Source organism: Lagenorhynchus albirostris, chromosome 1 (genome assembly GCF_949774975.1).
Source record: "Lagenorhynchus albirostris chromosome 1, mLagAlb1.1, whole genome shotgun sequence".
NCBI classification, from domain to species: domain Eukaryota; kingdom Metazoa; phylum Chordata; class Mammalia; order Artiodactyla; family Delphinidae; genus Lagenorhynchus; species Lagenorhynchus albirostris.
Window position 1 is genome coordinate 81,014,186 of NC_083095.1, and position 25,069 is coordinate 81,039,254.

General features: G+C 42.1%; 1 protein-coding gene across 5 annotated transcripts in view; it reads right to left on the minus strand.

Moving 5' to 3' along the window:
* Positions 1–25,069, minus strand: part of MEIS2 (Meis homeobox 2) — a 201,176-nt gene that overhangs the window by 123,952 nt on the left and 52,155 nt on the right. For all 5 annotated transcript variants that reach the window (XM_060168644.1, XM_060168653.1, XM_060168679.1 and 2 more), the window contains one exon: positions 15,985–16,130. In XM_060168644.1, the coding sequence (XP_060024627.1) occupies positions 15,985–16,130 (146 nt within the window). The remainder of the gene's footprint in view (positions 1–15,984; positions 16,131–25,069) is intronic.

Sequence of the window (25,069 nt, forward strand, 5' to 3'; positions counted from 1 at the left end):
GTTGAAAACATTGCCCAAAGAAACAGTGCTAGTAAGTGGCCTCTTGTGAATCAAACTGAAGTCCTGCCCACAAGACTTGTCTGTGCTGACACTGGCTCTCCCTACTTCACCCCTGCCTACAGGCAGTGGAGGCAGAAGGACTCAAGGGCACCGGGCAAGTCACTATCAAAACTTTACATCTATCTTTTCCACTGCCCCTCTTCTCATTCATCTTGCCCCAGCTGTGTCAATGGAATAAGCACTCCATTTACAGCACACAAACGACGATTTTACATGAGTATTTGGAAGCAGTATTTTGTTATAGAATCATCACAAATACCACTTATTCAGTTAAACTGCACAGCATCAAGGAACTTAAAGGACCCTCTAGATGACTCATGGGGATAAACTGAGCGCCCCATAGAGAAAATAAAATCTCAGGTTTGTGCACGTGCATATGGCACTACAGAGGGCAGGGGGGTGGGCCGGGGAAGACAGCTGCACACAGTGAAGGTCAGGGCCCAACAACAGGTCCTGTCTTAGGTGCTGCCAGGTTCATTCCAATTGCTCGCAACATGGATTTCAGATATATTCCAAACAGAAGTGACAAAACCCAAAACCACAGGAGCAAACACTGGCTTTCAAGTGCTGTGGGAACACAGACATTTGTTTAAGTAACCACTGTTTTAAAATTGCATACATAGTAACACCAAAATAAACAGCTTGCGATGCTGTTTATTTTAAGATACACAATAGTAATGTAAAGTGTGGCGTGCCCCAGATCCGGGGAGCTGGAACATAATTTACAGTTGTAGAGAGCCCTAGGAGGACTCAACCACACGCCAGGACTGGCTACTTCCTGATTAGATAACAGTGAAGGTCAGAACGCATTGCTTTTTGTGCTGCAGAGAGCAAACAAGCCACCACAAAGACCCCACTCCTCCTGCTTGCTGTGAATTATGAATCGAGTCCTGGGGAGCATGGGGTTTGCCAAGTCTCTGCTACAAAGCGTGTATTAATCACAGGTCCCGAGGAAGGGTCAGGAGCACAGCCTGACCAACCAGGGAGGGAGCCTGCCCGCTGACCTCAGTTCCCCCAGTCCCTCCCCTCCCTGATCTAAACACCGCGAGGAAGGGAAAGAAAGAGGGGGAAAAACATCCTGAAGATACACAAGCTGGTTGGGGCGCCGGAGCATATGTAAAACTGAACTCTAAGGAAAAACCGCTAGATCAAACAAACCTTGAGCCTGATCAAAATAGGAACCCAGTCTGTGGTTTCCTTTAGCCGACTGAGCAGCCGTCCCCCACACCTTCCTTGCTCTTCTCTCCCTCCTCCGTCCAGGTGCTTCAGGGAAACATTTCGGGAATCGTTGTTTGGGTTTCTCTACTTCAATCTTCCACCGTAACCTAGAGAGCCTTCCAAGCCAAGGCCTGCTATCCTCAAGGCACGACTCTTGGCCATCTGGTCCTTTGTTTTGTCTTGCCACATCCTAAGTTAACTGGCTCCTTTGCCCTCGCCCTCACCTGCTGTGTCATGGAGTAAAAATAACTTTGATCTTTTCCACAAACATAACTTCCATATCCTTGACTTTCTGAAACTTGAGTTTGTCCTGAAATATTGTTTCCCTAAAAACTCTCTGCCATGGACTGAACTGTGTTCCTGCAACATTCATATGTTGAAGCCCTAACTCCGACTGTGACTGGATTTGAAGACTGGGATTTTAGGAGGTAATTTAGGTTAAATGAGGTCAGAAGGGTGGGGTCCTAATCTCGTAGGATTGGTGGCCTTATAAGAAGAGGAAGAGCCCTCTCTCTCTCTCTCTCTCCCCTCTCCCCCACCACACACTATGGAAAGGCCATGTGAGGACACAGTGAGAAGGCAGCCATTTGCAACCCAAGGAGACAGCTCTCACCAGATACTCATGCTGCCAGCATCTTGATCTTGGGCTTCAAGGCTCCAGAACTGTGAGAACATAAATTTCTGTCGTTTAAGCCCCCCAGTCTGTGGTATTTTTTATGGCAGCCTGAACTGGCTAAGACTCTCTCCCACTGAAGTAACCCATTTTTCCTCCTTACCAGTCCCTCTGGAATCAGGGAAGAGAGGCCAGACTGTTGACTTTCCCCATTTCTCTCTCATTCCCAGCTCTCAGTGCCTGACCTAAGACTTTCCACTCACTTTTCTCATGAAGTTCACAGCATTTGCTGCCATTCCTCTCCCCTGCTGTGGAGAATGCTGACCTCTAAGCCATTTTCACCTTCCCCAGGGGCTTCTGTACACACTAGAATGTTCCTCTTCCCCCTATCACTTGCCTCTACTTTTGAAGGCTTCAGTATACAGGACAAAGACCTTTCTAATATTTTGCCTCTCTTCATTCCAATGTCATCCATCTCCACTTCCCCAGCCCTGGATTTTGTCAAGCAGAGATACTGCATTTCCAAGATCGCAGACCTTAAAATGTTCCTTCCCTGCTTCTCTGTTCTCCCTCTTAATCTTCATTTGGACTTGCAGCCTCTCAGTGGGCTTCCTGTGTTCCCAGTGTACTACCACACTTTATTAGCCCTCTACCCAGCATGGCTCTTTATTAAAATAAAATTTATTGTCTTGTAGTATAAATACAATGCACATTTTATAGACAATTTAGAACATATGGATAAGTATAAAGAAGAAAGTTAAAAAAGTCACCCAGATCTCAGTACTCAAAGATAATCACTGTTAACATTTTCATTTGTTCTTCTATGCATATATCCTCAAATATTTTCTTTTCCAAAACTGTAGTCATATTATGCATACTGCCTTATCTGTTTTACTTCACCTGGTAAGATACTGAGACATTTTTCCATATCTCAAAGTATTTTTGAGAACATAATTTTTAATGATTATATAATATTCCACAATATTCCATAATGGAATATTAGGGAATAGTCAATGTTTTATTATCATAAATAGTATCTTTATACACAATTTTGCTTAATTTTTATATATATTTGTTATTACTTCTTTATCTTAAACTTCTAGAAACTAAATTACTGGATTAAAGGATAAGAACACAGTTATAATAGTAATACATATTACCAGTTTAAATTCCAGAAAGAATAAGCCAATATTTATAGTCACTATTAAGCCAGATATCTCCTTCCACTCTGAACAGTGCTGAACACTAATTTTTTTTAGTTTTTCTTAATTTTATAAAAAAAATTTCTTGCTGATTTAAAAATTAATTTGGTTACTAATTATCTTGAAGATTTTTTCAAATGCCTATTGGCCATCTGTATTTCTTCTTTTGTGAATGGATCTATTCACCTGTGCCTTTTTATCTACTGTACATTTTTCCATATTGATTTGTACACCATATCTATTAAGGACACTAACCCTTTGCCTGTTATATGGTGTACATATTTTTGCCAGTTTAATGTTTGCCTTTATTTTGTGGTGTTTTCTTGACATTCAAGAGCTATTAATTTTTATTCTTGTTTTATTAAATCAGTCACCATTTTTCTTTACAATTTCTTTGCTTTTGAGCTCTGAAAGGATTTCACTAAATAAAGGAAAGAGAAATAGTTAAATCTACTTCAAAGAACCCTTAAATGCAGAACTTATTTTGATTTTTTTTCAAAAATAGTTAAACCACTAACCAAAAACCATTTTTTGAATTACTCTTTTTTTCTCAATTGATTTGAAGCGATGCCCTTAAAATTAATAAATATCTCCATATATTTGGATTAAATTGTGTATTCTTATTTTGTTCAAATGATCATTCTGCCTATTGTGTTAGCCAGCGCCACACCTTGTAGCTTTATAATCTATTTTAATAACACCCAGTGCAAGGCCGTCCTCATTTTTCTTTTCCAAAAATATCTTGACGTTTCTTAATTGTTTCATTATTCAGATGAACCACAGAATCCTTTTTCAGTCACAATCCAAGGAAAGAATATCTCGTGGGAATTTTGACTTATTAGTCAGTCATTTAAAGAATTCTCTAAGTAAAACCCTCCCTCTCACTCATGCTGTCAATCCCAGGCTTAGATTTTTCCTGTTGTCTCCTTTTGCCCTCTTATTCCTGGGTTCCTGAGCTCTGCCTGGGAAAGGCTGCAATGAGGTGGAGCAGGTCCATTCCAGCCTGGCCCTATTTGCTCAAGGCCACCCTGCTTTGTCTTCCTAATTCCCTCTGGAACTCTGGATCACACTTTCCACAGTTCCTGCTCATCCAGTTAGAGAAGCTCTTTTCTCAAGTCCCTCAGCTTTCCTCCTACCCTTTACAAAATGTGTCTGCCTCTTACCCACCTTTCTACCTGTGTTTTGACCCCACCTTCATTGGCTTCCTTTTGAACCTTGGATTATCCACTGTCATTCTCTTCACACACACACCCCCACTGCCTCTCCCAACACCTACACCTCAGTTTCTCTCCCCAGGATCCCTTCCCACTGCTGATGCAACACCTGATTCACCTGATCTGCCTCTGCTGATAAATGCTGCCACCCCCACGCACAGTCCCCTGTTCTTCCTTTGTTCCCTTCCAACTTTGCCTGCTCACTCCTCGGTCCCGTGGAATTCAGAGATAGACCACGACTCCCAAGTGCCAAATCCAAAGGCTTATTTTTAGCTAATATCATTGTCCTTGATCTTTCTACAGAATCTACTTCCTCTACTTTGAAACTCCTTCTCTCTTCATGTGATCTGATTATGCTCCTACCAATCTTTCTTTATCTCTGTTCATTACCTTCTCTCTTCCTCCCTTTAAATGTAGTTTTTAAAAAGATTCTATCCTCAAATCCCCTCTCTCTGCACTCTCTTCCTTCCTTACCTTTATACAATGTCATGGCTTCAAGCACTGCTTCTACAAAGATCAGCCCACACTCTGAAACTGCAGTCTCATCATTTTTAACATCCACAGAGTTTTCTACCCAGGTATCTGGCTTATGTGTCTAAACCTAAGGCCTCAGTATACCTTTCCACACTTTCCCCCCTATTCTCCCATACATATTCTATGCTTCAGCCAGAGGATTCTGTCTTAAAAGCTGTAGCATCCACAGATCTCTGAATGTAGAATCAAATGTAGCCTGATTTTAGCACCCAGATTGAAACTATCTTCAAAAAAAAAATAATATTCCCACTAGTCTCTGGCTGCAATGAGATAATTCTGTGTCTCTCACAGGATTGCACCTTCTTTAGAGTGGGCCTATGAGATTGCCATTTTAGAGATGTAAAACTGCTCATTCTTGCCAGGATGAAAAGTGGCAAGCTGGTGAACCCATTAGTTCTCAGGATGAAAAGTTTATGAATAAAGAACAAAGATGTCCAAACCTCCAAGGAGCTGGTCCCAAAGTTATAATAACCCGAGTATGAATAAGCTTATAGTGAGGTTAGTTTGCTATCATCTTGTTCTTTCTCTTGAGTTTATGCAATTTCAAAAGGTACTCTGACTCGCGATGCCACTAACACTGCGCCAGGGTATGAATGGTGCACAAGGTCTCTTTCCCTTTTCCTTGTACGTATCACGCTAACGGTAGGATTTGATCCTCATTCCAAAACAGACTTAGGTCTAAAGAAGCGAGTACAATATTTTTCTTTGAAGAGTGTTTCACCCATATCCAAGTTCAGGTTTCATGGAGCTAAGACAGAGCAAATTAATTATTTCAGTGGATTATACGAAAACATTCATGAAGAACATTTTATACTTGCAGAGTGTTCTGCTTTTTTCCAAGGGCTATTTCTAATCTCAGCTAACCCTCAAAACAACAAGATGAGAAAACCAGCACTCAGAAACTTAACTGACTTGCCCAAGATAACTCAGAGAGCAAAAGGCTGACTGAATTGCTCTGAATGCTGCTACCTCTGGTATATTTATACAGTCTTATAAACAGGAGGAATTTCTTTCTCCCTGCCCTCAAATGTTTGTTTGTTTTTGTAGAGCACAAAGAATTAACAGATTGTCCTCGATATCTAAAGGTAAGAAAAGCACTGGTTCGGTGATGAATTCCAGACGTTTCCATTGTCTGCTCCAATCATGCCGAACCATAGATTCAGGAGAATTTAAGCAGCCCTTTTCTGTTTAATTGATTATATATATTTCAAATAAGCAGGGGGGTATTTGCGATAGACACTGATAAAAGAGTATAAGCATGTACAAACCAAAAAGAACTAAATCACACTTTCCTTTAAACTTGCTCTGGGGGAAAAAAAAAAAAAAATTACAAACTGTTTTGAAAGGATTCCCAGGCTGGTAACAAAGGTCATATTAAAAACTGATGCCTTTCCACATGGTCATATTTGATTATCACTTAAGTGGTTCACCAGCAAACATAAAAGCATGAGGATTAAGCGATAAGAGGGGTCTTCATCAAAGTACCATCAAGTAATCGGGGAAACTAACGCAAAAACTAAACTGAGCTTATAACTGACTAATAATGATCTCATGTGGCCCATGCATTCTTTTCTTACCACTTTTTTTTTTTTTAATTCACTGAGAGGGAGGGTTTAAAACAAGTGTAACAACCCATGAGCTGCCTGCAGGTATCCTGAAACACTGAAATAGAACCCGTAACTTTTCACACGTCACCAAATTTACAGGGAATAATCCAGCATTCACATATTCTGTTTGATAAAAGCCTTTTTCTTTTTGAAACACTAGTGTAGCACCACCCCCAGTACACTTGGGTTGTTCATTGTTGGCTTATGAGAGGGTCACACCAGGTGTCCCAGGGCAAGAAGTAAGCCATTTTACAACTGTAGGATGACCAGAGTTACGGGATTACCCTTTTCTAAACTATTAGTAATGGAATCACCAGATATTTCCAAGTCAAAATTAATTCTGGAATACTTGTGAGCGTAGGGCAATGATGCAAGAAGTAAATATGTCTAGATAGTTATAATCAGATAACTGAAGTATTAAAATTAAAAGCAGCAACAAGATTTGGTGCTGGGATTAACAAGGGTAGATCTCCATTATCTGGCTATGTTAGGCGAATCAAGTATCAGTAAATTGAGGGTCAGGGTGGTTGGAAGAGGGCTGATTAGTGGACTCATGTTAATTTCCTATAATGCTCAGAATAACCAGATAATATTCTCTTCACTTCTTGTCATCACAGCGTTCCACAATAACAGTCTCTTGAGTTGTAATTTTTCTGTGGACAATCAAGTCAGAGTTAACAAATATTCATATTATCTATTATACCCAAGAAGGAAAACTATAGTTTAAGAAAAAATTATCTGCCATTATATTGTGATTTGACAACTTATCCACTATTAGATAAAAACAACTTAAATTAGTTCTGGCAGATTTGGGACTTGGCAGTTCAAAATATGAATAGCAAATGTAAAAGCATGAAAATGGCATTACTATTATGTGTTAAGAGGATAATATACCTTTAAAGGGTGCCAGTGATTACGCTGCATACTGTAAACAGCTGCTGCCAATCAACTGAGAACGTGGTACGCAGCACGTCAATGTAACATGGCAAATTCCATTCACCCAACCTACGGCTTCCTACCCAAGTCACTATCTCTTAATGGGAGCAGTGGGGCTGGATGTCATCTTTGCACGTCATAATCTGTTTCAAATTGCAAAAATAGACTACAGCACAGAGAAGACAGGGCATTTCCAGTAGTCCTCTGAAATCTGTGCAGTAACAGTCTCTAAAATCAAAATGAATCCTGAATGTTAAGGGTCACTTTATGACCCTAGCCTGCAGCAAAGCTGAGGGACAGCTAGTGTTCTCATAACCTAGTCAAACTGGACTTTAATTCCCCACAACTCCACCTCTCCACAGAATACACTTGCAAACTGTAGTCATGCGGAATGAAGAAATGGAAATTTTCTCTATGATCTGAATGAATATTCACGGGTTTCACTCAACAGCATTTAATGGCACTCTATTCTTGGAGTTTTTAAATAGCTGAATATTCAGATATGCACACGCTTTCTATTTTCTTTTATTCAAGGGTCCTCAATTCTCCATCTCCTTGAATTCCTTACCGTATTTTTAAACAATTAGAGTGATATTTTATGAAACTGGGTGCTAAACTTTGAGCTAATAATTATTTTAGTTTCTTTCTGATGGTAATTTAATAGGCATTTCATTCTTCAATCTTCTCCCTCAGTTACTTATTTTTTAAAATGTGTCCGTCAGCTTGTAGCTCATAAGCTGGGACTTAATCTTCTAAGTCTATCTCAGATGAGATCAATGGGATTGTCTGATATACTTTTGAAAATGTCCTGACCAGATGTGTTTGCGTTGAGGAGACCGTACATCTCGTCACCTCCACAAAAGGCCACTGCTGCTGTCACTGTACTGGGGACTTTACCTCAAAGTCATTCAGAATGTGGACAAAGGCTGCTGAGTCCAAAACACAGCAGGCTTTCACATGCAGAACCCCTCATAATCCAATTCTAAATACCAAATTGGGACTGCGAGTAAAAGGTTATGACACAGCAGCATGCATTTTTTTTTTCCCTCAAGAGAGACAAAGTAAATTTAGTTGCAATTTCATTTCTTCTAGAGGAGTTTCTAGGATTCAACATAACATGAAATTTTTGGCCTGTCTCTTTAATTTGAGAAATTGTAAAAACGATGACAGATGGCACACAGAATTGACTTATGTCCTCTATTCTTTACTGAAGAAGGGAGTGCATGGAAACTTTGATAAAGGCAGAAGCTACAGTATGCAGGTCGCTATTAAAATTATCTAGTGGCTCGTTGGACAGCTAGGATCAGAACGTTCAGGCTTTCTTTTTCAGACATTCTTGAAAACCAACACTGTTGTAGGTTGCCAGTGATGATCACAGCCCCGACGTTCAGTACCCTCCTGTCCCAATAAGAACGGATGACGGATGTGCCATTAGCTCTGAACCTCGGCAACCTCTGAAATTACCACTCTTCCCACCCCAATCTCCAGCCCCCACTCCTCAAAATCATTATGAAATAGGAAGAACACTCAAGCTTACAGTTAATTGGAAACATTGCAAGAGAAGAGGAATGCTTAGGACAGCATGTCCACGGGAAAATAAATCACCCAGCATTGTTATATAATGCATTGTGACATCATTTCCTAAAATTAAACAGAGATGACACCAATTCAGCCGATCTCTAGTATAAGCTTCCATTCAAATAATTCACAGATGTTTTCTCCTGGCAAGCAGGAAAACAATGCGAAGGCTAAGGCTGTGGGCGGCCTCACTTTGCCGCATGTTTGCGGGAGGCTCTTTCTGCTGGTGTTTTTCAGCTGTGTGTTCTGCACAGCCATTTCCACACAAGCATGTCTCAGCCCATGAGCCCCACTCGTATTCCGTGCACATCTGTATCCCTGAATATGAGAAAGGCCATCTTTCACTGTGTAAGTAAGGCCAACATTTTATATTTGGGACTAATCTGGCCCATAGCAAGTAGTATTCAAGTTGACAGATCTCAGAATCATGAGGGCACTAATTTCCAAGTAGAAATAACTAATGTCCTTGAAATACTCATTCAATTTACCATTCGAGGCCCTTAAAAAGACGTCTAATGATGGAAATTATCACAGTGTCTCCATGGATACCCTTGTGGAAATGGACAAGTGGAGAGACTGGGGTAGAGGAGAACGAGGCAGGCTGTACTGCGTCTCTCACTCGTGGTGATTTCATGAGGTGCCAGAGGCCTCAAGCTGCTGGAGTCCCAAGCACACAACCAAAAACCAAAGTACTCGACTTCGCGCAGCACATTACAGTTTACAAACTGACCACATCATCTGGGCCTCGCAGCAACCCAACCAGCTAAGTAGAGCACATATTTACTCTTTTCATTTTGTAGGTCTGGAAATAGGTTCAGAGGTTGAAGAGCTCACCCACGACCACAGAGCTAAAACCCAAGCCTAATTTCATATCCAGTGACCCTTGTGTCTCTCAGAGAGCCTAGACTCTGGTACTCTGAGGAAGTGGGAGACTCTAAATGTTATTCATACTGGAATCCTTACGGGGAAGGGGAGGTTCTCTACCAAAAGGAGGCCCCAGCTGAGGCGTTCTTAACCATTTCACAGCCAGTTTCTTTTCTACCTCCCACCCCCATCCCAGAAGGCTCACCAGGATGCTCTTGCTTTCCATGGGCACCAGGACTCTCTGATGCGATCACCTAACACCACTGGGCAGCCATCCAATGTTTACAATGGCTCTACAAGGTGGAGGTTAGACTATGTTCTCTCCTGCCGAGGGGCCTTTGGGACTTGTCTGGCAAAGCTAGTCTCTCCATCTCACACAGTCCCAGGAAAGTATGTGGTAATTTTGGTTGCCCAGTTCAACTGGTCAAAGTCTCCTGGTAGCTATTCAACTAGATTAAAAGACAAAATTATAGTTACTTTATAGTATGTACTTATTACAAGAGCCAGGCATGGAGCTGAATGCTTTACGTTGTCTCATTTAATGCTTGCAACGTTGGTTCTAAAATTATCCCCATTCTACAGATATGGAATATTGAGGTCAAGAGACCTCAATGCTCAAGATCAAAAAGCTACTGTGGGGCTTCCCTGGTGGCACAGTGGTTGGGAGTCCGCCTGCCGATGCAGGGGACGCGGGTTCGTGCCCCGGTCCGGGAAGATCCCACGTGCCGCGGAGCGGCTGGGCCCGTGAGCCATGGCCGCTGAGTCTGCGCGTCCGGAGCCTGTGCTCCGCAACGGAAGGGGCCACAGCAGTGAGAGGCCCCCGGACAGACAAAAAAAAAAAAAAAAAAAATCTACTGTGTTGTAGATTCCAGGCCCTGTGCTCTTAACCTTGACATTGTGTTGCCTCATTGAGAAAAGAAACTGTCTGGATCTACACAAGATGAACAGAACCAGTTAAAAGGCAAAATGGTCTAGTCTCGCCTCTCTCTTTCTCTCTCTCATTCTCTCTTGTGTGTTTGTGTGTGTGTGTATACACATATACAATACAATAAAAAATTTGAGATGACTAGGTTGACTGTCATATGGTCTTGAATTCACTGGAGAAGAAACAAGTTTCTCTACGTAACATGGAGCTGTACTTACGCATAACTCGGGTGCATTGTCTCTGTAGGACAATATACTTTAAAACACATTTTCCTTACTCGAAAGAGACCTTTACAAAATCCCACGAACAAACTCTAATAGGCAAGGAGTAAAACTGGTGAACACCTGAGAGGCACGCTTCATTCCACTCCCTTTACCACCAGAGATATGGAGAGGGGTGAAGCATTTTGCCATGAACAAAGGGCAGAGTTTTTAGAACCTGCATCCAGCAGGCTGCATGATATTATATCACTTTAAAATAAATTTGCTTCTGATTCTGTACACATAGCTTTGAAGGAAGTCCCACATCCACTAAGGGTGAGCTTTATCCCTATGTTTTCAAATAAGAAAATCTTTAGTCAGAAACGGGTATGAGCAAGTGGTGTCTTTGTGTGTGAGCACTTCCTGTTTTCATTCCATGATCAAATATATTCTTTGCAGCACAACTAGGGGAGCTCTTGAAGGTGGCAAGAGAAGTGCCTGAGAAAAGAAGGTGCCTGAGAGCCTAATTGAGCTCACTAAGGGCTTCTTGGCGTGGAGGAGTTTTTCCTGGTTAAGAATAAACCGTCAGCCCGGGTATTATTTCTTGCTGTTTCTTTCTTTAACTATCTTTGAAGTTAAATAAAAACAGTTGTAATGGCAGGCTTACTTTTATGATATCATAATCTCCATGTGTTAGGGAAAAGAATATACTTCCCTAGGATTTCCCTATGTTTTTTTTTTGCCATTGGGTACTTTCCAGCAAAAGCACATACATTCCAACAGATTCTTTCTTCGATCTTCACTAGATTTCTTAGTCTGAGAAGCCAGGCAGAGCCGTCCACCAGTAGAAGGGGGGGTGACAGTAACACACGATGCGTCTGCTAGTTGAATTTCTAAAAAATATTTGCATGGATTTATTTCCTTAAAATTATTGTGAGCCTTTAAATATTTATATGAATTCATTTCCTTAAAATTATTGTGATGTTTAAAGGACATTTTCAAAGTCGGTAGTTAGAAACTACAAACTAATTATTTAGCTTCAGACTAAGCACGTTCAAAGTGCTTAACTCAGACTATGGAAATTCCTCAATTCATCAAAGAGTTTGGTTTTTTGAGGCCACTTTGGATTTAGTTTAAATATTTTCCTCAATATTATCGATTAGCTATGAGTTTATTACCTTTTCCCCTAAAGCTGGAGGTGCACAGGAATTTGAGAGATTGTTTTAACTGTTACAGTTGTAGTGGAACTTGTTCTTCCAAGAAAACTGAAGGTTAATGATTTTTGTCATATTGAGACTAAGACTTAACAATTGCTACAGTTGGCCTTTGTTGAGGTGGGGTTCTTTTCTCCCTGGGCCTTTTGAGGTATTCAGAATAGGTGACAATAGCTTGCAGTTGAGAACATATGTAGAGAGACCCCTGTGGCTTATTGGGAAAAGTTGCTCCATGCTGGTTGGGTGTTTGGAAAAAAAAAAATACAACCAGAGTTCTTTTATGTTCTGCTAGTTAATGAATGCATGAATGTCAAAATGGGCCAATGGCCCATTCAGGGGGCAAAGCCTCAGCAGCCCCCTTCTTTAAGAACACATCCTGAGATGCAAAATACATTTGCTTAACAAATTAAAATAATGAGATAATTCAATTAGCCTCTTTTTAAAAAAAGAAAGAAAAAAGGGTACATCAGGGATTATTGTAATACAAGAACAGGTCATACTGCACAAAAGGGAACAAACCAGTTTGAAATAGTGTTAAAGAGACTAATAATGAAGGAATGCACATTGAATCATGCACTTGTAAAGAAATTTACATGAAATAATAATTTAGGCTACATCTATTTCCAGTGAGCTAGAGCCAACATTTCACTTTGAAAGTTGAAATTAATTAAATGACAGAAAAATATAGTGGGGCATCTCTATTTCCAAGAACTTCCTCACGCCTGTTAGTGCATGTAAGAAAAGGGGTCTAAATTAACATGTCGTTAGTTAGGGGTCTCTATTCTTGGTTTCTGCGCTCAGAATTACAGCCGAGTAAATCTTTCAGCTCATTAAAGATTGGGAAGTAAAAGTTTTACAGAACCACCTTTATCAAAGTTACTGAACCTCTTCTCTGCAGTTGGGGTGACGTGGGGATGAAGAGGGAGGACGTTTTCAAAGAAAAAGCCCAGGAGAATTTCCTTACATACAAGGGAGGTGCAGAAAAGGCTGGGGAGGGGAGCAGAGAGACGGACTGAGAGACAAAGCCAGCGGAGAAAGTAATGAAAGGGGCATGATGTGAAAGAAGGTCATGGGGAGGAGAAAAAGAAAGCACTTAATGGAAAAGGAAAAGGAAGGGGGGGGACTGAGAGGAGAGGATGACCAGGAGTTTGGGGCACAGGGGTGCTCTGACTGTTCTCTGAGTGTAACCAACACACATGAGTGTGGGAAAGGAGACTGCAACATGCAGATCTGTTTGAAAAATGGGGGAATGGAAGGTCCAGAGAACTTGACTTAACTGAGGTTCGGGCAGGACACAGGAAAATTGAACTCGAAATGCTGGTTTCCCGACTCCCCAGCTCAGGCTATTTGAGTCTTCTCTCCCCACTCCAAGGACAGGCACTAATTAAAATTTTCAGTTGGACAGAGAATTCTGCACAAAGCCTCATGCACATTTATCTAGATGAACGCAACCTCGGGCTGGGGAGAAGGTACATAGTACACAGTACCTAGTGTATGGTACAGCCGCAAAGGAGCACCCAGGAATCACTGGCCACACACAATTCCTCGCCCGTGGCCACGGCGCACAGTGGGTTGAATCCAGGACAGGGAGGTGGGAGATAAGACACCAACAGGGCAAGGCAGGAGGTCCAGCAGGGCTCTGGACACTCCGCGGGAGATTCAAGGCACAGACCTGGGCGGTGAAGGAGAGAGTTGGCCTCAAGACAGAGGTGCAAAGTAAGTCTTCTCTATTCGGAGAGGTTGGGGGAGCAGGAAAATTTTAAAAACAAGTAAAGCAAACAGCGCTTTGCTTCTCCATATTTCCCCTCTTTGACGCTGAGCATTTTGATGGCAGAGGCTGTGAGATTGATATGCAACTGTTAAAGGTGATCGTGATTTTCGCAAAGTCATCATAATGTGGTAGAAAGAGCACAGAGCTGGGGACAAGAAAGGCTTGGGTCCTGGTTGCAGCTGGACCTTGAGCCAATCACTTCCTTTTCTGGGTCTGAGTTTCCTGGTTTGTCAACAAAGCAGCCAAATTCCCTAAGATCCTGCTGTTCTGTGAAAATACATGGGGATGTTGGCTTGGAAAGCAATCGTTGAAGTCTCGATTTTCAACCAAGGAAGGCCGAGCATGAAGGAAGACAGAGGGAGGAAGCCAGACAGGTGAGCTGCTGGTGGGAGAAGGCGGCATGCCTGCCATCCACTGGCTCCTACCCTGCCTTTCTTACTTGCTACTCTAACCAAACAAACCTTCAGTTAAAAATGAGAAACCCCTCCCCTCACACTCATTCGACTTCCAAATTAAAAACATTTTACAGGTTAGTAAATCTCCAGCTGAGGTGATGTAGCAAAGAACAGCTGTGAAGTAATTTTGATAATGATGAGAATAATAACCACATGGCAAGGTTCAGGGCTTTGCTGTTGCAGCTTCAGTGCTCCTGAATAGATAAAAGTGATTAAATACTCCTGATTATCCCTGACCAATATGTAATGGATTTACAGCCCTTTCAATTAGTCAGTATTTGCTTAGGACTCATTATTTTGTCTTTGGTTAAGTAATCAGCCCAGAGACTGCATGTTCTGTCTAATTCCTCTGAGCCCAGTCAGTGCAGGGCCCTGACCTTTGAAATGGCCATAGCTGCAAGGCAAGAATAACCACTGCCAAGGCAGCCTCGTTGGTTCTCCCAGCTAATCCTGACACCACCGGCCAGATCGATACACCTTAGTTTGCTACTAATGTCCTTACATCAAAATGGCCGATTTAGGAATGTGAATCTATCACGTTGCCCTCCCCACCTCCTGCCCCACCCCTTGCCCTTTGTAGCTCTGCTACAAGAGCAGATCAGCTGCTACCGCCATAAATAAAAGTGGAACCTTGTGCTGGACCCATGACACTGTAACTAATGTCATTCAGCATGGCAACCCACAAGTTGGATAATCAAAGACCTTCAGCTTTCAATGTGCTACTCTATTTTTAAGCCTTAGCCTAAATAGAATGGCCTGAAAACAATCTCATAGCAAGAAACAGCCTCTGACGCCTTCACCGTTTTCCCAGAATTTCCAAACGAACAGCAAAGTATGAGCGCCTAGTTCCTCTGTAAAAATATATTGTAATGTTTTTGTCATGAGGGTCTTAGAGTCAACGGTATATATAAAATGATGCATAAAACCGACTGCAAACAGGAAGATAAACTGTTACTTTAAAAATGTTGCACATAGTTGATCTTTTCCCACAAGTGAACAGGATCGGCTTCTAAGATTATGGACTTGAACCGCTAAAAACGAATCTTTAATCTCGACCTTATAAACAAAGGCGTTATAGCACCTATGACCCTTCTGCGTTTGTCATATAAACATGTAACATGTTTGCAAGCTGCTTCAGCAATTAGAGTTGCCCCTGGTACCATGAGCTTGGACATGCGTGTGGCAAAGTGCTTTTTCTTGCCTGCTAGAGGAGATGGCTTTCGTTACGAGTGTCAGCGGCAACGTTTATGGATTCATGAGCTTCTTAACAGCTGTTCCCGTGGTTGCAGCTGCATTATCTGAAGTTGCTCTCATACCTTTTAGCACAAATAACACATTTACTTATATATACCGTTTAGGGCCCTAGACCATTTTTAATAAGGTCCATTCCTGACCTGTGGAAACAAAAACTCCTCCTTTCTACAGGGTACTCTTTGGGTGGTGAGAGTTGGTGAAACCTTCACGGCTCTGTTAACCATCATATTTTGAGAAAGGGAAAATAGGCACTATTTTCAAAAAAATCTGTATGAGCCCATCTAACTTGCTAGGAGAAGGCAAAACAACAAAACATTTTTCTCTTTCATCTTGACTTACTGTGAGATGCTGGAAGAGCCATGCTCTCATGATATTTGTTGCTACTTTGGGGAAAATGCCTCTTTTCTTCTGGCGTTTTTTGTCCTTGTCTGGATCATCATCGTCACCTGTGCCAGGTGAAGCTACACTGTTGTCTAAACCATCCCCTAGTAGAAAGAAATGAAAATACATTAGAGAAAACACAGAAAGGGTGCCAACAACAACGAGCAGCTAATGACAAGCTCAGCTAAGCTTGTTGAAAGAAATCCATTAAGCGGGTATATTCTCTTTCATTAAAGTATAATTGGAGACACAAATATGTAAAAGACAAAATTAAACCAGACCTCTTCAAATGTTAATTTTGTGTGTCTCACACTCGCCCATATCATTAATTCAATTCTAATTGTGCTCTTGACACAGTGCAGTAGCTCTTTGTCAATTATGGAATCCAGTGTGGGAAAACCGCCATCAGAAAACCCATTCAGTGAAAATGCATCCCCATGCCCAGAGTGAACACATACTGTAGGGTAATCAAGTTAAATGTTCTGTAGTCTATATATTCTAGGCTGCCTGCATAGGTGACAGTAACTGTGTCACTGTTCATTGCACATAACACACTGCCTGCTCAGCCCCTCCCAGAACTGTCACCTCCAAAGCACGCACATTCACACACTCCTCAGATGACCCTGGACTCAGCATCCGCGTGACATGAAAACTTTTAGCTCTCTGCACCACTGATCATTATCGTTAAAAAAAAAAAAAAAAAGATGCACATCAAGGTAGGGTGCTCACTTAATCAGAAGTTTCTATCAACATCTTTCTCTTCTGTGCTTTTTCTCTGGCATTAATTGTGCATTAGCAAAAATCATTTACTTTTAACAGTCATAGTTATTTTTTCTTGCCCTCCGGCAAAAATGCCTTGAAAGCCTGCCTGGAGGGCATCTAAATTATGTATCTGAAAAACTCTTCCGGCAAGGCATTGCAGGACCCCTACTTTCTTAAAATTCATACGAGCACGTCTTCCTGTTTTTGGGAAGGCATCAATCAAGAGTAGCAATATATGCCATATCCCTACATTAATATTTGAACTAATAACTTTAAAAAAAGGAAAGAAACAAGATCCGACTTGTGGCATAATCAAATGCAAAATAAATGAAGAATACGGGGACAGCACTGGGGCTTTATAGATGGCTGTGTTTTCCTTGCACATCATTAGCCTGGAGCCACACGAAAGAGGAAAACAGAGAAGTGGAGAGTTTATGCTCCCTGCTGGTGTTTAAGAAGCCAGGGTCCTGGAAGGACATCTGGGAATTGCGCTGAGATGGGGGTTTTTGTAATTTAAGAATAGACATTCATTAGCAGTAAATGCCATAAATCCCATGCTAAGTAAAAACCTTGTCCAAGAAAGCCTAAAACAATAAACTCTGTGCTCAATGTAGCCAGAGCTAGACGCTCCGCAGCTTCCCAGGGAAACGCTATAGATCCACCAGCTCATTCCCAGACCAGCTCCCTCCTCCTGGATGGGCCACATGGGATATCCTGCCACAGGCCCCTCGCCTCCTAACCTGTCCTGTCTGCTTGGTGGGCTTCCCTCTACCTGTTCTTTTCCTTTCGCACCACAAAAACTCTCAACCTTCTTTGGCCAGAGAAGCAGAAAAGCCACACAAAGAGCTGGCAGATTAATTTTATTGACATTTCCATTTTCACTGCAATGCGATACCCTCCATCACATGGAAGAGATGACCCTCACTATTTACAGACTGACAGGCCACTTCATTACAACCACCCTGCCCCAAGGCAAAGCAGCTCCCTTCCATCTGCCCAAACACTAGAGCATGACCCCGAAGTTGCTGTTCTCTTTTTCTTTGCCGTCTGTTATGATTAAAAAAAAAAGAAAAAGTGAGTCGAAAGGACCCCAAGTAGTCAAAGAACTAATCAGAGTACAGGGAAACAAAGGCATTTGACTTTTGAACACTGGTTAGATGGAGTCGAGTCTTCATCTGTCTACCCTCCCTACACAACCATGTACACGAGGGGGTCACTTGCACAAGGACAGACACACACACACACACACACACACACACACACACACACGCTCAAGCAGGGACATGCATACACACTTTCCACCATGCCAAAGAACTGCTGCAAGGCAAATTCTCACCCACACTAATGGCTTCTGACTGCTCCTTGGCAACCCTAGCATTTTAACCTGGGTGGATATGCTCTCCAAAATACAGACACTGAAGCGATCTCATCAGCTGTTCATGTGACACAGATGGAGAGTGGCTATTAGGAGCCAGGCAGTGGGCCTTGGGGATCTGAGGTGCTGTTCTATAGCCTGAGGCGATTTTGAAAAGCAGTACCCAGAGATGAGGGAAAAAAACCCACACTGCAAGTGCAAGTTTGAAGTCAGTCTGTCTGTCGACCTACCACGGATAAAGATATCTTTGTCTCTGGATGGAAAAATCTATGTGGGCTATCTGGATGTACATTTCAGATAATGTATGTATGGAATGGCTCTTCCTTCAATGTCTTCCAAATATAAAAACACACACTGTAAACAATGCCTGTGTGTATATATTTCTTCCTAAGCACATATGGTTTCTGTGTATATGTTTAAGCTGAAATTGTCAGGATTTTGTTAAAAATCTCATTTAGCTTTTTTTGATAGATTCCTTGAATATACTTATTTTAAAAGGTTATCGGCTTAATTGAAGGAAGTTCAACAAAAAAAGGCATTTGCCTTTTTAACCCAATCAATGACCTTAAAAATGAGAGACAGGGTTTCCACAGTGCATTTTCTCTTGCTTAAAAGCAGAGAGGGCTGGTAACACCTTCAAACTATATGATTCACTATATTTAGCTCAAGAAAAAAAATAGAGCTGGAGTGAGCCTCCTTTGATGACTGACTTAAACTGGAGAAGACAGGAGCATTACATGCATTTTAATATAAAGCGGTCCATTTTATATAAATGTATATAAACGTTGTAAAATATCTGAATTTGGATCCAGTGTGACAAATGCACCTAAGAAAAATGCACCTATTTTTATAATAACCGGATACTAGACAAGAGATTTTTAAATTAATATTAGTGTTTATACCTCTATAAAGATAGGAATTTTCTTCTCCAAACACACAATAAATTTGTTTTTTTCCTCCAATGGATTGTGAACCAACTCTAGCATAGAGGACTAACAACAGCAATTTTTCTTTTAAAAGAAAAATTTTAAAAGGCAACTGTGTGATCTGCAACCTAAAACAAAACTGTGCAGATGATACTAAAGTAACCCTTAAAGTGGACACTGTTTCCTTGTTTTAGGGCTGCGTTGGCAATCCTTGGCATCTGTGCCAAATGAGTTTCTATGCCGAAAATAGTGTGTATACGGGCACAGATGCACGTGTCAGAGGAGGAAAAGGAGATAATGGCATGTATCTAAGCATCTGAAGTTAGGACTCAGAAGTGTGGGATACGTGGTGTGGGCAGGAACTGTGTTTTGTTTATCTTTTTATCCTGAGAGCACACCTTCATGTCTGAGCCAGAGTGGACACCCAGTGATGGTCTGCTGCATGAGTAAAGGGCTAAACTTATCAATGAGTTTATTCAAGGGCCCTCCCCTCTCTTTGATAATCCCACACTGGGGCGACTGCACTCTTCATGGTCCCGAAGGGGCTGGGTGGGCGGCCCCGAGTGCAGGTATTCACTTCCGAACGTGCCAGGAATGGCACTTCTTTGAATAACTCAGTGCCCATTAGAGCCTTTTTAAAGGGCTGACCCAAGGCCATTGCACCAGCATTGCCACCTCTGATGGGGAAAAACTAAATAAAGAACTACTGGGCATGCTTCTTTTAAAAGGTTGCTAATCCCTTGACTAAAGGCACAGTCTAAGTTTGGGGCAAAGATACTCAAAATAGCTGCGTGTTACTGAACGCACTGTGTGTGACCATGGAAAGAAATACTCAAGGCCTGTGGATAGATACCTTTGAAGTGGACTAAATTATCAGGGGAGATTGTAAAAAACACAGGTCCCCAGGCCTTATCCCAGACTTACTAAATCAAAATATCCTGGGGCAGGGACAAAGAATTTGTATTTTTAACAAGTTCCTTGGGTTTGGTTACACAATCAGCCTAGCACTGGTTCTTAAACTGGCTTTTGGAAGCCACCGAACTAGATGACCTTCTAATTTGAGATAAGATGCAACCTCAAGAACAGGTGAATAGTTAAAATTCTATTCTACTGCCACAAATGGGGTTAGTGGTCACGGTGAGAAACTACACTCTGGCCAGGGCCTTATTCACTGTGGGAAAGCCGTGGTGCTCTCCGTCACAGGTACTGGCCAACACAAGGTAGCCCCACCTTATCTTCTGATGGTGAGGGTTAAACAGGAAGAAAGAAGCTGTAGAACACTGGCTCTCAAAATGCGGACGAGCACCATCAGCAGTGGCAAAGAAATTGCGAGAAATGCAAATTCTTGGACCCACCCCAGACCCACCGTATCCGAACCTCCAGGGATGGGGCCAGACAATCTGAGGGTTACTAAGCACTCCAGGTGATTCTGATGACACTCAAGTTTGAGAAGCACTGTTGGAGGGCACAGAGAATATCCCTTTAGCCCACTACCCCTGGTGGTGGTTGTCTAAAGGCCTGAATCTAATCTCTGGGTCCTCCACCTGTTTCAAGACTCTGAGGTATTTTGAGAGCATCTCCAGCTGGATTTACACCCATGCTCTGGAGGAGGAGGTCACAGATGCTTTCCATAGCTGAGCACACTATGCTCAGAACAAGGCACTGCCAGGGGAAGCAGCCCCAGTCTACACCTACCTAGAAGAGCAATACTGAGGGAGTCTAGGTGCAAGGAAGTTAATCCTGGGATACCATGGGTGTCCAGGTGTAGGCAAAATCCACTTCTGTAGCTATGTAGCCAGTGAATCAAGGAAAGATATGGGCACATGACGAGAGGGTCCTCAGATGATTCTAAGCAGAAATTCCCAATCCATACAATTCTTGGCCATAAAACCTGCCCAGGCAAAAGGACACCACTTCCTTTCATCGGCATATTGTCTTAACCCCATTTAGCCAAAAATCTGTCTATATTTTAGACATCAACTGCTTGGCTTGGAATAAAGAAGCGATACAAGCAGTGATGATGTGCTACGATGAGTCCAATACCACTGGGATGTGGCCTTCTGCCCTATCAGAAATAGAGGGCAAGTGCAACAGTCAAGAGGGTCCTAGTCCATCTTTTTCTTCCTATTCCACATCCCTACCTCCCCCGAAAAACAGCCCCGACATTTATCCGTGAAGAAACTGAGGCCAAGAGGATAAATCGTTGCCTAAGATTCCACAGCTACATGTGATCCAGGATAAACCAGAGTCCAGGTAACTCCAAGTCCAGTGTTACTACCACTGGTATTCTCACATATTGTAAGTTATTTTTCATTTTTCAAAGCATTACCTCATTTGAACTCTGTTATCAAACCAGGCTTGATCCTACAGGTACAGGTCTAAGTGCAGAGGAGAGATTAGATCTAGGGCCCAGGGGCTGGGATTGAGCTAGAACTGGTCCAGGCTGGTCCAGGTTCAAACAGAAATGTGCAAACTTTTCTCTCACAAGTAAGCCAGTGTCTGTACCGTCTTTAGATATATTCAGTACAGCAAGAGACTTTGAGACTCGGGATTTTTCTAATGGGTTTATTGTGGGTCCAAGTGGAGGCCCTTGTATTGACAGCACCAGACTGACCTTCAGAGCCCAGAGATGCTGTAAATATTTGAGCATCTACTGTCCATACAGTCAGGATCTCAAGGCTGTGATGTCATCACTGTGCAGTACTATGAACTACTTCACGGAGCTGTAACTAAAGTGATGGATTCCCTGCCTTAAAGTCACTTTTTAAAGATAGAATAAGGCTTCTGTGACATTTGGCACCCTGTCAAATCACAAACATCTGAAAGTAACCTCTCAGTACTGTATTTTCAGAGAAATATTAGGACAAATGAATACATGTTTTGGTTAATAGCATTTATACTTCTTTTGAGTAAGTCGGTGGCACATTATTTAATCCTCACTTCTCTCAGTTTTGGACAACGTTTAATAGTTAAATATGTTCATATAAAATATATACTGTAAAAAAGAGTGATATCTCGCCTGAAAGAACATGGGTTTTTTTTCCCTTCTCTTTTTTGATAAATAGAAACTCACTATAATCATTTTTATTTTGGGCAATGTAAATTCACTAATTTCAGACACACACACATATCTTCCAACCTACTTCCAGAACTTAGGTGTATTCATGAATATATAGATATTTGTATGTCTGATTATAAATTTTAAGTATATAAATTATATTGTTACCTTTTTCAAAGAATTCACTAATTTGTACATAAGTATCCAAATATATTTGTAGATGAACTGCACATTTTTGCCTATAGTCATATATACATACACATATATATACATATACAAGTTTATAGAATTCTTTTTTTTTTGTGGTACGCGGGCCTCTCACTGCTGTGGCCTCTCCCGTTGCGGAGCTCAGGCTCCAGACGTGCAGGCTCAGCGGCCATGGCTCATGGGCCCAGCCGCTCCACGGCATCTTCCCAGACCGGGGCACGAACCCGTGTCCCCTGCATCGGCAGGCGGACTCTCAACCACTGCGCCACCAGGGAAGCCCTAGAATTCTTAAATGTTAGTGTTTAATGTTCAATAGGGTAGTCCCTTTTCTACACCATTTCTGTCTCACTAGAATACAGTATCCTCCTCTTCCTTATCAATACTGTTGTCACTTTCATTATCCTCATTATCACAAGTAACTTTCACTGGACACTTGCAATGTTCCAATCCTCAATCTTCACAACAAATGAATGAAATAACTACTATTATCAATTCCATTTTATATATAAAGAAAACTGAGACTCAAAGGAATTAAGTAACTTGTCAAAGGTCACACAGTCAGGAAGTGGCAGAGAGGTGCTTGTCCTGTAAAGCCCATGCTCACAACCTCTATCCTCTCCCTTAGGCTGCCAGGAAAACAAGAAGAGGTGAAAAGTGAAGCTAGATTCTGGGTTAGCCCTCACTGCTCAAGAAACAAACCCCAAGAGTGAGGCCTTATATACTCACATTCATGAACTAAAGAGACAGTGGGTGACAGCACACTTAAAAGTAACTATGAACCAAGAAACAGACAGATGCATATTTTTACAGTTATGTCCATTATCTGCAGGACTATTATTGTTCCCTGTAGACCTAAAGTTCAAATTAAATATGATTTTGAAATAGGAGTATCTGTTTAACTTTAAGAACTTTTCTGAGCCAAGGGATCTTTCAAAATTCCATGCCTTTAGCCCTGTGCCCTTGGCCAAAAATGCCCTTTGTCTTCATTTTTTTACTCCTTCCCATTCTTCTTTGCCCAGGCCAACTCCTATTCAAATTTCAAAACCCAAAAAAAGGAACCTCCTTTGTAAAGCTTTCTCTATTTCCCAGTAAGAGCTGGTATACTATGCTTTTGATTTCTTCAGCAGTTTGTTCCTTGCCTCTGCTATATTTACTTTTCTGTTTTGCAATTTATCTGTCTACTAAGTTGTCTGTGCTGCTTGACTGTGAGCTTCTTCAAGGCAGGGGCCCTGACTCCCGAGCCCTGACACAGAGTAAACAGTCAAATGTTAGTGGGATGGACAAATTGGCAGCAAGAGCCTTGAGACATATTATTAGGCCCCTATGAGAATGTCACCTGCTTTGAAGAAGGTCCATGAAGGGAGTCCTTGGCTCTGGTAACCCAGCCACCCAGCCTCGGGCTCCCTCACACCACTCTTCCTACTCTAGAAGCACTGGGTGTATCATGCCCAGTGTTTTACTGCTCAGGAGGGCATGGCCCTCCTCAGAGATGATCCTTACATGTCTGAGACACGTGTCATATATTGGTTTTTTTTTTGAAAACGGTGCTCCATTTCTCAAACCTGCCCAAATCCAGCGGGGAAGAGAGACTGCTGGGAGAGAGCGGCTGCCCCTTGCCCAGGCTGTTCAGATTACTCGGAGGATTACAGTTAAAAAATGAAGTATCCTGTAGCCATGGAACTGCAACACAAAGCTCTTTGGAAACTCATTTTCTGTCATCATTTCTTTATGCTTTTTTCCCTTTAATATGGTACTTTGAAAACAGGATTAAAATGTACTGAGTCAAAAGATACTTTCTTTCAGGGACTACCTTCCAGGAGTTTAACATAGGACATCCCACTGAGAAATCTGAATCAGGGTTTTCAATAAGAGGCAAAAAGAAGAAGGAGAAGAAGTAGAAGAAGCAGCAGCTGCCTTTGCCCAGTTCTATGTTAGACTCTAGCCTTACAACGCTTGCTTTCCAAGAACCATCCTCAAAGTAAATCTGCAATTTACCTTTTTCACACCAGATGAGGTTGGGGGGAGGGGGAAGCTACAGACCCAGAAATGTGGGGAGGGCGAGGGGAGAGAGGTGGGGTGAGGGGCCAGCAGTGAGACCTGCTAATTACTGATCTCTTTTACTCTCCTGCTGTGCTTAACTGTCTGGACACGTTAAAGTGAAATTTTTCTGTGATTTTTCAAGTGACTGGTTCATGGCCCACTAGCATGGAGGGAAGCAGGAGAGGTGAAATGCTTTCGTTTACATGCAACATTTACTAACTGTGTGGGTTTTCCGACATTAAAGAGAGGACAGTGACCCAGGCCACCTTTTTCACACTCAAAAGAGCACTGAAAAAACAAGTCTTCATCGGCTTACCTCAGGCTTCCCTGGTCCTGAACACCCTCCCCCCGGGGTATGAGCAAAAAGGGAAAAAAAGAGGGGATTTTAAGCTCCTTTCTCTTCAACTTTTCAGGCTGTATAAGCAGCATTTAGCAAATTCAGCCCCAAATGGCTCCAAATGCTCTGAGCTGTAGGGGCTCATTCTTTGTTCTCCTCCCTCTATTTACACAGGATTTACGCAGGCTCTCCACTGAAGAGACCGAAAGCACTTCCATTCTCGCTGGCTCGGCTGGACTGTGGCCCTGGCCGCTGGCCCGGCCTGCGCTGGGGGATTTCTGCCACCTGGAGAAGGCGACAAACTGCGCCCTAACTCAGTGATCCCGAGACAACCTGGC